This window comes from Caloenas nicobarica, chromosome 2 (assembly GCF_036013445.1).
Source record: "Caloenas nicobarica isolate bCalNic1 chromosome 2, bCalNic1.hap1, whole genome shotgun sequence".
Lineage (NCBI taxonomy): Eukaryota > Metazoa > Chordata > Aves > Columbiformes > Columbidae > Caloenas > Caloenas nicobarica.
The window spans coordinates 35,920,532-35,935,757 of record NC_088246.1 but is presented as its reverse complement, the minus strand read 5'-3'; the positions used below and the strand labels follow the sequence as shown (position 1 = coordinate 35,935,757).

At 39.5% G+C, this 15,226-nt stretch overlaps 1 protein-coding gene across 8 annotated transcripts in view; it reads right to left on the bottom strand.

The window, feature by feature from the left end:
• Positions 1 to 1,922: 1,922 nt before the first annotated feature.
• The window catches only part of CBX3 (chromobox 3), a 15,505-nt gene continuing 2,201 nt past the window's right edge, over positions 1,923 to 15,226 (bottom strand). For 3 of the 8 annotated variants that reach the window (XM_065630023.1, XM_065630020.1, XM_065630018.1), the window contains exons 2-5: positions 9,478 to 9,620; positions 7,734 to 7,899; positions 5,551 to 5,645; positions 1,923 to 4,099 (exon numbers count right to left, since the gene is read on the bottom strand). In XM_065630023.1, coding sequence (XP_065486095.1) covers positions 3,973 to 4,099; positions 5,551 to 5,645; positions 7,734 to 7,899; positions 9,478 to 9,614 — 525 coding nt within the window. In that variant the 5' untranslated portion in view covers positions 9,615 to 9,620 and the 3' untranslated portion in view covers positions 1,923 to 3,972. Of the gene's footprint in view, positions 4,100 to 5,550; positions 5,646 to 7,733; positions 7,900 to 9,477; positions 9,621 to 11,523; positions 11,744 to 12,007; positions 12,463 to 13,442; positions 13,494 to 15,083; positions 15,186 to 15,226 lie in introns of those variants that run through there. The other 5 variants (XM_065630016.1, XM_065630017.1, XM_065630019.1 and 2 more) reach the window with 5 other exon arrangements.

The window sequence follows — 15,226 nt, the reverse complement described above, 5'->3', positions numbered from 1 at the left end:
CCAGAGGGGCTATCTTTATACCAGATTAAAATAATTTTGCAGACACGGCAATGAACAGAAGTACTCGACCACTTAGCTAAAACCATTATCTAGTAAGAAAACCCATCATGAGAGGTTATTGCATTCTCAAACACCGTGTCATCAACGCCAGCATCTTAAGACATAAGAATATGAGGTCCCATCTGGCAGGTGCCATCTGGAGCCCTGAGAGTCGTGTCCAATTCTCTTACCATGTTAATAAATCCCAAAGTGCTTTACAAGGAAGAAAAGCACCGCTCCTGCTTGCACGGGGGTGGATCAATTACAGGCTGTTTCTCTGGTACAAGTGCTTCAGTTTTGCTTGGCCTACTCTTTTTTTTTTAGCTTAAACCATCTTCAATTTATCTGAAATGAGAGCCCAGACTGCTCTGACAGGAGCCCCTGAAAAGGATTTTGGGAGATTGAAGATTTCCATTTGAATTTCAGAAGTCTCTTTCCAGGTCCTGCTAAGGTGAAGGTACCACCAAACACTTTACTGCAGGTGCTGCACATCCTCTCAAGTGTTGCCACAAATAAAGGGTGGGAGAACAGCAAAACACTCTCAGGAGGAACTTGCCTGTGAAGAGTACACACCCAAGATGGGATAAGCCCCACAACAGCTGGTCGGCATGTGCACTCTAATAAACAAAGCACTATGTCATGAGCTAGTGGAGACACAGCTTCACAAATCAACAGGGAAAAAACATGCCTCTGTTTGACCCAGCACTGTTTTGGTCCAGGAACCATTCAGCCACAAGGTATTGCACTTCAGCTTGTAAGGTGCAGCAAGACTTTTCATTTTGGGGAGGCACCTCAGAAACAAATTTGGGGGCATCTGGCTTGGCTGCTAGTCCAAGTTTGGAGGTCTCTGTCAGCAGAGTAGACATGTCTTAACACAAGCAGCTAAATTCAAAAGTTGAATTAAAGGTGGCATATTAAGAAGAAATTCCAAACAGAAAAAGGACACCAAAGGTAAGGAAAATGCTGAGGATGTTGAAGAAAGCTCTTGGATAGGAAAGGAGGGCAATCTTTTACAGTGCAAGAGCCTAATTCAGGTGAGCAAATAAGATAAATAATAATTAGCAGTAAAGTTACATGTGAAATTATGACAACTTATGTTGAACCCTAAATGTACTAAAATCTATTGTTAAGAAATTGTCAAGCAGTTTTAAAGAGAACTGGACCATGAGTCTAGAAGAATTACAATGAAGCATGTAGAATCTGTACTGAACTGATAAAACTCACTTACAGTGCTGGTGGCTTCTTCTGCAGCAATTTGTTTTATTCCACTTACCATCAATTGGTCTTTAATTATTTTGCAATTAGTTCAAGACTAATGAACAAATTAGGAGCCTTTAAAAAAGCAAAATGTATTATTCTTTCCTAGCAAAGAAAAACCAGGTTGTGAGAGGATGATGCCATAACTGATCACAATTTGAATTTTGCGTAACCTGCTTACATTTAACTCAAGAGTATTTTCTTCAGCCAGAGCAAGGAGTAGTACTGGAGCAAGCACAACCGGGTTTTTTGTTTTGGGTTGTTTTTTTTTGTTTTTTCAGGACAGCAGCATAAACCAAGAGCTATCATGAAATGACAGCCTGAAACCTATTTGTTTTGGTATAAGAAAGGACAATGACCAGAAACCTCCGCAAAACTCACTAACTACAGAAGATATCTCATTTATTTAATCAGTTAATTTTAAATTAATAACATTTGTTACTTTTTGCATATGTATGCAGCACATTCAGCATAATTTTACATAACTTGTAAAGTGTTGCATTTCATTACTATCAAAATGCAGTTTGACACAAAGTGAGAAAAAAAGGGAAACAAATACCAGTAAGCATTACTACTGTAATAATGTAAAAAATGAGAAATCTAAATAATTGTCTAACAAGCTGTAAAGTTGTTTAAATGTGAATACAGTGCATTTTTTACAGATAGTCAGAAGAAAGAACCAAATATAATGTAAAAGCTATATCTAGTTGCAAATCTGTATTTTAAGGGTTACAAATTGAGGAGAATCAACTTTTCAACCAAAATCTCTAGTCTACCACTAACTGGTAATTTAAATTGTTTAACCTGTATTGCTTCAAATCAGCAACTTCATATAAACTTGATAACCGCATTTGAAACAAAGTACAGAAACTGTAAAGTTTCAGACAATAAAACACAAACTGTAGAATAACAGTTTTAAGACTTCCTTGAAAAGCACTCCACACTGAAGGAGGAGGCAGGAGAATGCAAGCTGTTATGGAATTGGTTTGGCTCGTATATTTCTCAAGCTAGTGGGTAAAAAACCCCAGGATTTCAGACTCCTGTATATTAAGTATATAAATATTTCTATTCTAAGCCCAAAGAATTAAGCCATGAACTTTGTAGAAGACTTACACGTATGACAAAGTTGGGATAATTTGTCTAAGGAGAAGCCGGCTAAGCTCTGAAATTGTCATTACCCTGGTGCAAGGGAACCCCCGTACTAACCGCAATATCACATTTTTCCTAGAGTCACAAATAGATGGCAACTGAATTCTGCCCAAATCCAGTAATAAAAAAAATCTTGACAAGGCAGTTACACATAGAAAGGTAATTTAGCATCAGTTTAGCCACTGCAGTGTTTAACTTCAAATAAATGTTTTACAATGACAAGTTTTGATTCGCAATGTAAATGGCTTTTGAAGCTATGTGAGGGCAAATAGTAATAGTGGCCATTGACACATGGAGAGGCACAGCTCAAGGCAAACCACACCATGGTAGTCAAAACACAAACAAAAGGTGTGTAGATGAAAGAATGTGAAAAGATGAATGGCAACTTAAGAATGGAAAAAGGCAACTTTCCTCCTCCTCCTCCTGAGTTCCCCACTCCTTCTGCCCTTCTGAAGACATTCTCCAAGCAGCTAATTTATAGGATTCATTTTAAAATTCAATCAGAAATAGAAACAAAGTCTTATTTTTTTTAAAAAGTATATGACTTAAGTATCTTAATTGAAATATTCCACTTTAAAGGCAGAGCTATGTAAGTATTCTTCAGGCTGGTCTGAAACCACTGCTAGTTATACTATAGCCTTGTATTAAGACCAGAAATTAAAGCAAAGGCTGATACCATCAACACACGTCAAGTATTTCCTCATACACCTGCAGAGGTCACTTCACCTTGTGACCAGCAGCCATATCCAGGCAGTATCGTAGCTGCCTGTGACTTAAAGCTTCAGTACTCAAACCATATTCACTTTACAGGCCCTTCCGAAAAAATAAAAAGAATCAAAGCCTGGTATTTGTCTGGTATTGTGATTACAGAGTAGCAATGGGGCCATATTAATTAACCAATCTACCCCCCAAAAAACCAACTTACGGTTAAATATATTACAAATTCAGAGCTTAACATATCAAAAGTTCAGAAATATCATATCGCTTCAAAAGAGTCACAGCCTATCAGTATAAAGGAAGAATATAAAACTATTTTATTGACCACTGTTCACCAGTATTTACAGTAAAGTAAACAATATACAGTCTGATAACATTCAAATTACTACAAAGTTAGTTTTCACCTGGTCTTCTTGATGCCAAGTGATCCCAAATACTAAAAAGAATGATTCTACAGGTTTAAAGGGCTAGGTTTGGGTAAAGAAGATACATGCACATCAATAGTATAGAAGACTACAAAACATCTGTGAGTTTGTTTAGACATTCATTACAATTTTGTAATAACTATGGAAGTTTATGAATGTTTTATAAAAGCTTTTACCTAATATGGAGGAAGCAGTAGTATCAAATGCTCTCTTATGATAAATGAAACAAGTTGCAGAAAGCTTTTATTTACTTGCTGTTGATGCAAAACATACTACTTCAAAAAATATCAAATTTGATTCTTGTTAGAATGTATGTTTCTCACATTGCTAATAAATCAAATTTCAGGTTTTAATATTCATATATATAAAAAAGCAATGCAAACAATTATTGTGCTTCATCTTCTGGGCATGAATGCCAAGTTAGTCGCTCTTCATAAAAAGCAATTACGATCTGAGGACACTTCACATTCGCTTCTTTGGCCAGCACCAGATCTGCCTCATCAGAGTCTTTCCTGATGTAGAAGAGAGTGGGATTCAAGAAAACACATAATCAGTAATTCAGTAAGATTAACAGCTCTTGATAGGTCCTAAATTCTGAAAAGAATATCAGCTAGAAATCAGTTTTCAGTATACCTTTCACTATAGCTACCAAGAATTTCCATGCTAGAAGCAAGACTTCATAGCTGCATCTTCTTTTTCTTCCCTTCCTGTATTTTTTTCTATTTGAAAAGAAAACACTATTCAAAGGGAATCTTTTATATGGTTACCTACTGCATTATGTAATTAAAGCAGTAAAACTTTGCTAATTTTGTCAACTTGCTGTATTGCTTTTGCAACTTGCTGTATTTCATACTGCTACTCTTGACACTGTCTTGGGGTAATAAACTTGCCAGTCTGACATGCTTCAGATTCCATTTTTAAGTGTATGCTGCCTTTACAAGTCAGTTTTGTGCATACATATTCTTATCTACGTTTGTCGACTACAATTGTAAAAAACTAATCAACTGCAACTGAACTAAAAAAAAGCTGCTTTTTGTACATTTCTTTTGTGTCTGGTGTTGCCAATTATCACTACGGAAATTCAAATAGTCAAAATCTATACTTTGCAACTCTTCTAAATTTCATATAAAATTTATAAAGAAATTGAAAAGGGATACAGAATCTTTCAAAGCACTAATCTTCAGCAGTCAAGGCATACCACATGACTAATCATTTATCTGGAGACCCCTTCTCAAAGGCTGTGGAATGCTATCATCCTTCTCATCTCACCACCATAAGAAATCTAACCCTCAGGAAATGTTAATTTATTTTATTGTATTCTCAACGCTGGAAAAAAATACTAACTTTATCCTATTTGTTCACAAGGCAAGAAGTCCTCCTGTCAACATTATAGCTAATGAAGCTGCTCTCCACCCACCCTCCCAAGAACACAAACTCCCTCCATCACTTTCCCCCTCTTTATGAGCCCATAAAGATAAACCTCTCTTTCACATTGTTTATTCATCTCAACCACAGCTTCCTCCACTAGTTGCTTCCAATTCCACTCAGCTGCATGCAGAGCAGCTGGCACTATGGCTGGTTAAATAGTTGGCTATCCAGCAGCTGCCTCCTGCTTATTGAAACATGTAAAGCTGGATTTCTGCCTGTCATTCCCTTAGCAAGAGCACTACTGAGATCCAGCTTTTCCATACAAATGCAAATTTTTCCACATTTTATCAGAATTTACCTTTCAAATTTCTACTTATGTAAAACCAAACCAATAGAAACTGAAGTTATTTGGGTTTTGAAGGAAGAGGTATGAAGTACTAACTGGTTAGAGGAGACTTGTTTTTTAAGAATACAAGGTTAATAAGCAGACTACCAGCTTCTCTGTCTTACTCCGGAAATGAAGTTGTCTCACTAGCTTAAGTGCAACTGCCTGCCCTCCCTTAATATGGACAAGAACTGTGCATGTGAGACTTACCATTTCATGAGGAACATAAGCTCTCCACTGCTATCCGTAGCCCCAATTATCCGCTCGGGATCAAGACCCCTTGCAAACCCTCTTGGTTTATCAACCTATTGAGTAAATTAGAAGACTGTTATCTAGTTTAAAATAAAATTCTGTTTTGGCATTAGAGCTAGATCTATGCATTCTTTTGTATATATTATGTGAGTATAATGAAATTAAAAATATAGCATTACTTAGTTGTAAAAGCTATAATTACATATAATTGTCTGAAGATGACATTAATTTTATTTTTTCATGACTGATCTTCAGGCCAAGTGTCATGGCTTAACCCCAGCTGGCAACTTAGCACCATGCAGCCGCTTGCTCACTCCTCCCCCCTGGTGGGATGGGGAGAAGAATCAAGAAAAAGTAAAAGTCGTGGGTTGAGATAAAGACAGTTTAATAGGACAGCAAAGGAAGAGAAAATACTAATACTACTCCTACTAAGAACAACAAAATATACCAAAAAAATGATGCACAGTGCAATTGCTCATCACCTGTTGATCAACGCCCAGCCTGTCCCCAAGCAACAATCCCAGCCCCTGGCCAACTTCCCCCCAGTTTATATACTGAGCATGACATCCTATGGTATGGAATATCCCTTTGGCCAACTTGGGTCAGCTGTCCTGCCTTTGCTCCCTCCCAGCTTCTTGTGCACCTCCCCACTAGCAGAGCACGGGAAGCTGAGAAGTCCTTGACTTAGTATAAGCACCACTTCGCAACAACTTAAACATCAGTCTGTTATCAACATTATTCTCAGACTAAATTCAAAACACAGCACTATACCAGCTACTAAGAAGAAAATTAACTCTATCCTATCCAAAATCAGGACAGTATCCACCCCTTATTCTATACCATCTACATCATGCCCAGGTCGTATACTTTCCAATACATTCCAAATAATTGCCTTTTTTTCCTGTCTTTGGATATATACACACAGATTTAATTCCCTTAGTCTGTGGGCCACCCCTCTAAAATGTCTGTTGAGTTCATTTAGGTGTAGAGTAAAAATTAAGGAATTTTACACCAATGTTTCTATCATTTATTTCTGAAAACTCAATACACAAAACAAGTGATCTAAAAATCCTTGTAACAGATAAACAAGCCAGCACGGCCAGTAAAAGCAAAAGAGACAAGCCAAAATGCACTCCTGGAAATGGGAAAAACACATTCTTATCAGCAAAAGAACAGATTTGGGTTGCCTTAAGCGAATCATGAAACTGCATCCTTGGAGGATATCTCAACTCTTCTTGGTTCACTGGGATTACACTGGCAGTAAGGAACATCACAACTATTTCCTGTATTAGTTCCTCTAGGTTCACAATATCCTTTTTGAGAAAGTGGCCACTACTGTACCAGATAAAGACACACAATCACCTTCATGCAGAAATGACATTTTTTTTGTACTAGTCTTAAATTACTCCTGATGCCTTCCAAATTCTTTGACAGTAACCACACATCCAACAGCTGTCTTCAGCAAACCACTGACATTGCCAACCAGTTTCATTTCAAGTTGCTAGTTTGGAAGCTTATAGAGAAAAATGTAAACTATGGAGCACATTGTTTTATGTGCATTATTTTGTACTTAACAGCACTAAATTTGTCACATTGTTCATCCATTTAAATTGTAGGAGAAACCCAGACCTTTAAGAAAAGGTAGGCTTTCTTCAGTCACCCTTTCTACTCCCTTTCCACCATCATGTCCAATCCTAAACCGAGTAACTGCCTGGTCTTGACATTTTGCCGTCTTGCCACTCACCTATTTAAAATGGTATGCTAAATGTGAAAGCCAAAACAGAGCTTCATCTTCGTTCCGTTCATGAACCTCTTGCTCTAATACAAACTGACCACTTAATACCATTAATAAGTAACTCTTAACCAGTCTTACTTTCAATTATTCTGTAAGCACTATGGGACAACGCAAGAACTTTTAGTCATCATGTCAATCAATCATCTTTTACCCACCATTTGGAGAGTCTCATTAACCGCCATGAATGATTTCAAACCACAGTTCCAGATGTTGTGTGATTTTTACAGTTTTAAACTCATGTTTGGTCTCATTCTCAAAGTCACAACAGAATTTTGGGGGGGATGGGGATGGAGAGTTAGGGAAGAGACACAGTAGAATAAAGCTTAGCACATGAACACATACTTACAGAATCACGCTTTTTCTTTGATTTACTATCATCAGATTCACTATCTGACAAAGATTTTCTTTTGGCACCATCTGTTTTTTCTTTACCAGCTTTCTGAGAGTTCAGAAAAGCTTCGATTAGCTCTGGACAATCTAAGTTTTCTTCAGGTTCCCATGTGTTGTCAGCACTGAAATATACACACATTTATGTAAAACTAGGAAAAGAAGAAAAATGTAAAACTAGCCACATGGCTCACCTTAAGCAAGTTATTTTTTTTCTGATTATGTAAGGGAGGTTTCTTAAACCTAAGGATGCTTATCTTGCCATCTTTAGCAACCTTCACGTACTGCATTTGACAACTGAAAGAAGTATGCTCTGCTATTGTCGAAAACCAACATTCTTAAACTGGAGATAGAGAATAAGCAGCTCTATTAAGTCCTATGATCTGGCTGGGATCACGGGAGTTAAAACAAGCAATCCCCACCCTACCAAAACATACCTGTCCATTTAAACTAACTCCCTTCTCTGGTTCCTCTAAAGACTGTCCATGCAAACAAACCGTAAGATACAAGCGCTAAGACTGATGGAGAACAGAATATACACAACATTCACTACAGACAGCATAAGTATATATGTACAAGCTTCTATATATGAGGAATGCTCTCAAAAGTTTTCTCCAAGCACTGAGATAACTCTATCTAGAACTACCTCCCTCTTTCAGTTGACTACAGGAGGGGGACAAAGGTTCCACATCCCAAGCTGGGCACCGCAAATGTTCCAATGAGTGTGCATTTTGTTAACTAAAATGTTAAGAAGTCCATGAATGTTCCCTACAACAACTAAGCACCTCCTCAGAAGTCCTCATGCACAAACACTGCATAGCCCTACTGCACAAGCAGGATGCCTACAAATTATTTTCAGCTACAAAAACGTATTTTTACAACTTCAGATCAGACCCTTGAGTACTAAACGCATTGTGTTCTGCACTTACGTACTTCTCACTACAGAAATGTCAAGTGCTAGAATGCAGAACATTGCAATGGGAACACTTCGGGAAGCATGCAACAATAATGTGACTGTATATGTAACTGCTTATGTGCAAATTCTAGGTGCATCACCTTTTTTCAGCTAGTAGTCTGCCAGAAAGTGCCACAGGAAGGAAGAGGCACAACTATGTACCTTCTTTAACAATCAGCTTGTTAAAGTCCACTGTAACATTTTTTGTGCTTCCGTAAGTCCTGGGGGACTCAAATGACACCTTTCGGGTATGCCTAATAAAGGTAACCATGCCACAGAATTCCTTATGCAAATTCATCTAATTTGAGAGTAGTTCAGAAAAGTGGATAATAAGCAAACTATCTGCTTCAAATTCATCACTTCAGAGCTGCCTACAGTTTAAATCCCAGCAAAACTTCTTCCTCAGAAGTAACATTCATTCCATCACATGTATAACAACTGCGAGCCTTGCTCACCTTGACAGATACTGACACAATCAAACAACAGTGGTAAAAGAACAATTACTAAGGACTTGGTAAAAATCTTGGAACATTTTATGTAGCACAAACACTAAGCTATGTATCTTCTATTTTATTTTCATACCTGACTGCCCCACTTGAATATGCATTTATAGATGTCCTTCCCTTGAAGTTCTTTAAAATGTTTCCCCATCATCCAATCCCCTCTCTGCAGTTATTTCAAATAAATGGTTAGCATTTAGCATTCTATCAGGAAAAAAAAAAAAAAAAAAAAAAAGGTAATGCCTTACTCTGTAAATCCTTTCCACTTCAAGTAGTATTCCACCTTTCCATTTACAACACGTCTGTCCAGGACTTTCTCCACAACAAATTCTTCAGGCTCTGCCTCTTCAACTTTTTTACCTTTGCCATTCTGTTTCTTTCCCATTTTGTGCTACAAAAGAAATTCAGAATGACATTACTCATTCTTTTGCTTTACACAGTTACTTCACTGGCCAAATCCAACTTTGCTCAGTGAAGAGCAAAGAATCATGTACTTTTTCACACTAAAGCCAGAAGCTCAGACCCCTTTTACGTTAGTGCATGTGGTCAGGTAACCTGAGCGAGACATGTTAATGTTTTGGGTTTTTTCAGTTGCTTAATGAGATACCCAACACCAGTTTTTTAAAAGGTGAAAGATTTCTGCCCTTACACTCAGTGCCTCCACTCCCCTTATAAATTTAATTCTCAGAGTGCTACATGCTCAAAAATTATGAAGCTTCTAGAAGTTAACTCTATGCCTATGAAAAGGCAGATGGCAAGAAACAGCATAAGGCAGAAGTAAAGAAAAGTAATAAGGGAATGGTGAAAATGCACAAAATAGAAAAGGGATGCTACTCAAAAAAAGGTGGTTCCTACCTTTTCCAAAAAAAAAAAAAAAAAAAAGAAAAGAAGCTGATGGGAACAAAATTTATGATGTATTGCTACAATAAGCAAAATACTCAACAATAACCCGTAACTAGTGACAGGATGCATGCTCGGAGCATTCCATTAGTGCAGTCCCTTCTCATTCTTAGCCACGCACCGATGTAACTTACATTCAAACAGATGTCACAAAGGTGCAAAAATTTAAAACAGCTACACTTAAGTACAGCACTTAACATATAAATGAAATTTCGCTAACTTAAAGAACTTTATAAATATTTTAAGTTTACATTCGATACTTCAAGTAATACTCTTTAAAGTTCTTAAAACAAATATTACATCCACATCATCCTCAAGGCATTCCCAGTTTAATAAGGCACAATTAAATAGTAATTGAAGGACACGTTTCAGAATTTCCTTGTTTGTAATCTTAAAGAGATTGGAACAAGGCTATCATGTTGTCATATCACATTTCTGGAGCACTAGCAGACCAAAAGCAGTTTGCTTGCCATTTTGGACCGCACCTTATAAGGAAATTATTAAAGTGGCAGCCATAAACTGATGGGTGCAGTATTAAGCTCCTAAAACATATAGTCATGCGGCACTCTAAATCAAAGTGGACAGAACTAATTCCTCACTGATGCACTTCCTATAGAACAGAAAACAGACAAGCGAAAAATCACAGAGCACTTCTATCTGCCTGATGGCCTTTCTCTAGTCCTCTCTAGAATTAATGCAGGTTAGTTTGAGAATATTGAAAAGCAATTTTGAAACTGTTCAATTTGGACTTTGTAGAATTTTGTCTTGATGTGGTGAATGGTAAAAAAAAAGGTATGTGTTAGAAGAAAAACTGTCTTCTTTTTGTAGACTGAAGATTTGAAGCAGAATCTTTCATTACAAAGCCCTATTTTTGTGCCCCTTATTTTTCACAATTATTTTTTCCTTCCCTCCTCAATATAGCTTTAGTCTAGTTAGCAACCCATAAATTAAAGGTGCAAAAAATGAAGACAAGTTTCAAGTTTCTCTTTCAAACAGCAAATTTCTGTATATGATTGTATCTCATGTGACATTTGTTTTGATTTGGAAGCATACAAGTGAGATTATCTAAAACAGAGCATGTATTTCCAATTAGATTTTAACTGCCTGCATATCCCAGGTGTATTTCGACCACAGCATTCATGTCTGAAAAGTGTCAGCTTAAGCACACTGGCTTTTTTTGCCTTCATAGTAAAAAGAACGCAAGACTGGAAATGAAGGAAAATAGAAGCATGAAAATGTCCAACGCTTCTATGAAGGCAGCTGCTTTTGAGAAAGCGGAAATGTGGAAAAGAGAAATGGGTAGATATGAGGAAAACAAGCAAAAAGAAGCAGAGGAAAAAAGAAAAAAAAAAAGACACAGACTCACTATACCATAGTAATAACATTATAATTACTGGTGATGAGGCAAGCAGGCTACAAGTGGGGAACATCTCCATCTGTGTTCTCCGTTGGACTAAAATTCTTTGATTCAATGGAAGACTGTTTTCTGGCACTCTTTTCGGCTTCACTAATTCTCGTCACTTAAATGTTTTGGATTTCTGTATCAAAGCAACAATTTTTTTTTTACTTTCTAAGACTTAGGTATCTACATAATCTTCCACAGAAGAAAACGAATGTCACGTGGGTCTGTATTTTTTTCTTGAAGTGCAGTAAAAAATAACAAAATCAACAGTATGTTGCTTTTTGGTTTATATATTAAAGATTGAATTAGGTCTCGTGCGCATCAGCACCGCTTTCCAAACCCTTTAGCCTTTCCGACCTATTAAAATAATACTTGATTGCAAAGCCTGCAGAAATACTGAACATTTGTTAAAAACCCTGTACATTCTGAGATCACACATGCCAATGTAAGCCTCAGCCCACAAGTGAATGTGATACCTGACTACTAAATGTCCACTAGACCCCTAAAGCTTCCTCCTCTAGGGTTACAAGCTGCAACTTGGGCGTCTGACCACTGAATGCTCATCTACGGCTTGTTTCCCTTTCTGCATTCGGAAGTCACATATGACAGATGCAGATGCTCTCCAGCGGATAATCACTCTTTCTTTGAGGGGCAAGATTAAAACACTGATGCGACACTGTGGTGAAGGATTTTAACATACAAAAGGTAACAAAATCAGAATTACAGTTCCACAGCTATGCTATCCCTTCATACATTTAGATTTTGCATGCAAGTACATAATGAAGCAGAATTAGTTATGGTTCCCATGGGAACCATAACTGATTTTCCTGACCTGTGCAGCAAAATTCTCAACAATATCAAAAGATTAAAAATACTGCACTGATACTTTCCTCTCCCTGAGGCACCCCCTCCCCAGCCTGGCTAACTTCTTCTCTTCCTCAAATTAAGGAAGAGTGGGCAATCAATTACTAACTGAAAGTTCAGACATTCACCTTGGTGAAATCTTCTAAAATAGTTTATAATACAATATAAAGGAAGTACTCCATTGCACTTCTAAGCCAGGAGTTAATACAACTTTTTAATATATCTTGATCTGGGTCAACTAGTAATAATTTCAGTAAATTTAAGAAAAGGCCTTTTGAATGCACTGTAGATCAGCTGTTCTGCTTTCCAAATTTTGAGTTGTATATGTATATTTTTGCTTACTTCCCCACCTCAACCTCAGATGCATCTCACGCTATACTTTTTCAGTTGTCTTTCACCAAACTATGTATCATTATTAGTTGAATGGTAACCAGCAACCAACTGCCCTTAGAAGTCCATTTTTTAATGTCAAGCAAAGCTTTATAGGACTTGAGATCCATGAATGCATCATTAAAACGGTCCAGGAGGGGTTGACATCTGATAATCTCTGCTCCTATGAAATTCAAAGAAACTGTTATTTGTTAAAAATCATTTCAAAAGGCATCTTAACTATGCCACATCATTTCCCAATAATGCTATTATTCATCTGTAAAGACTGCCTTTTCTCAGGCAATTAGTTTTCCCCAAATACACTGGGAGAAATTAAATGAATACATGATTTTGATTTTATTTGTTACATATATGATGAATTACATGGTGTACTGAAAGGAGGCTAATAAAATGCTCAGTGTTTTCTACCGTAGGACAGATGAAATAGTGCAGAGACCTTTTTTTTTCCCAACAAGTCTCTTTAGAAATGGCAGATTTATTAAAGCCAAAGATAATGTCCTTTCTAGTAGCCTTACTTTCTGGATCTGAAATTTTGGTCAGAATAATGCTGGGGAGGGGAGATGTGGATGTATCTTTTAAATGGAGATGCCAAGTTATAAGTTTGAAGAAAAATATGTTGATTAAATCCTTATATACTTTAGGTGTGCATGAACTTACCAATGTAGTTTTATTGGAGGCCATTTTTATTGCAGACTTGCAGAGCTTTTACTAGAAAAATGCATGACAATTAAAAGGAAGTTTACATTACTCAGAGAAAGGCATCCCAATACAAGCATGGTCCTTGTTCCAACCCCCATATATTCCCTGCATATAACATTTCTAATACGGATTAAATCCAGAACAAAAAGTAGGTTACTACTTTGTCTGGCATAACCCAGCAACACAGCATCATGCTAGCCAGTATAAACGATAAAGTGGTATATAGGGTTGAAAAAAGGTTTTTCACAAGGCCTTCTAAGGCACAGAGACGTTTCTAGGGAAAAGGGGGAGGACCATCAGGGATGCTTATTTCCTTAAACCCAGCAGAACAGGAGTTCAGATTCTAGCAGTTAATCAAGATATACCTAGGTATATTAACTGCATATCTGGTGGGGAGCAGCTAAATATCTGTGTTGTAATGAGTCACCCATTACTCTTACATTGTAGTAAATGCTTATGAAGCGCAACTATTAATCTTAACATAACTACAAGGTTGCCTTCTGATTCTCAAATTTGCAAAAGTTAAAGTCCTAGAGCAATATTAACTCAGCTAAGCTGTATATACTACTTTTTTGACCTACACAAATGATGTTGAACACAATCCGTCCCCTTTTCCATGTCATTTCTCATGCTGGCCACCTCCTCGGGCATGTATTATCCCCACCCCACTGCAAACTATCGAACTGTTATAATTCCCCATCTGCCTGTGCAAGGCAAAAGAGAAAGTCCTTCGAGGCCAGAAAACCTCCCGGGCTCGGCAATCCCACCCAATCCTCCCCTGACACGGGAGGTGGATTTTGGCAAAACCATGGGCAGCGGGGTAGAGCGAGTGGGAGAAGGGCAGGGGCTAGGGCCCCAGCACAGAGGGGCTTGTCCTGTCCCCGTTCGAAAGGCAGGACAAAGGGTAAAAGAAACAACAATAATAATTATAATAAAACCCCCCGTGCCACTCCCACCAGAAAATAAAGAGAGCCCTGCGGAGGCCTAACGAGGGAGGCTGTGCCTCGGGCCTGTGGTGGGCGCACGTGAGGCCGGCGGGGACGCCCCGGGCGAGCTAACGGGACTGCCCCGGGCGGCTCACAGCGAGGCCTGCGGGAGGAGGCCCGCCGCTCCCGCCCCGGGCAGCCGCCGTCCGGCGGGCCCTGTGCGCCGCTCCCCCGCCGCCGGGGCCCCCCTCCACGCCGTCTCTTTCCCCCCCGCCACGTTTCCCCGGGGCCCGGCACACGCCGCCGCCTCCCGGAGCAGGGACGCCCGGTGGCGGAGGCCGCCCCGCGGCGGCGGGCTGGCTTTGTCTCCCGAGCGCGTCCGCCGCCGCGCGGCTGCCGCTGCCCCCGCCCCCCGGCGCAGCCCTCCTGCCCCGCCGCAAAGCCCGCTCCCTCGCTCCCGCGCGGGCCGGGAAGCACCGTGCAAGCGCCGGGGCCGTGGCCCGCCGCGCCGCCAAGGAAGCGGCAGCTAGGGACGGGACGGGGGAGGGCAAGCGGGCTGTGTCCCGCATCTCCCCGCAGGCGAGGCCCGCTCCGCGGGGAGCGGAGGGGAGGGGGAGGCGGCTGGAGAGAGAGAAAGAGGGGGAGAGAGAGAGAGAGAGAGAAGGATACAGACTTCAATGGTGCCCAGCCGCTCGGGTCTCCCGTCTCCTCCTCGCCTCTCGCCCTGCGCACACTGTGCAGCGCCGGCAACAGCGATATCTGAGGGGGGTTGAGGTGGGGGGTGGGGGCAGGGAGAGCGGGAGGGGGTGGGGAGCG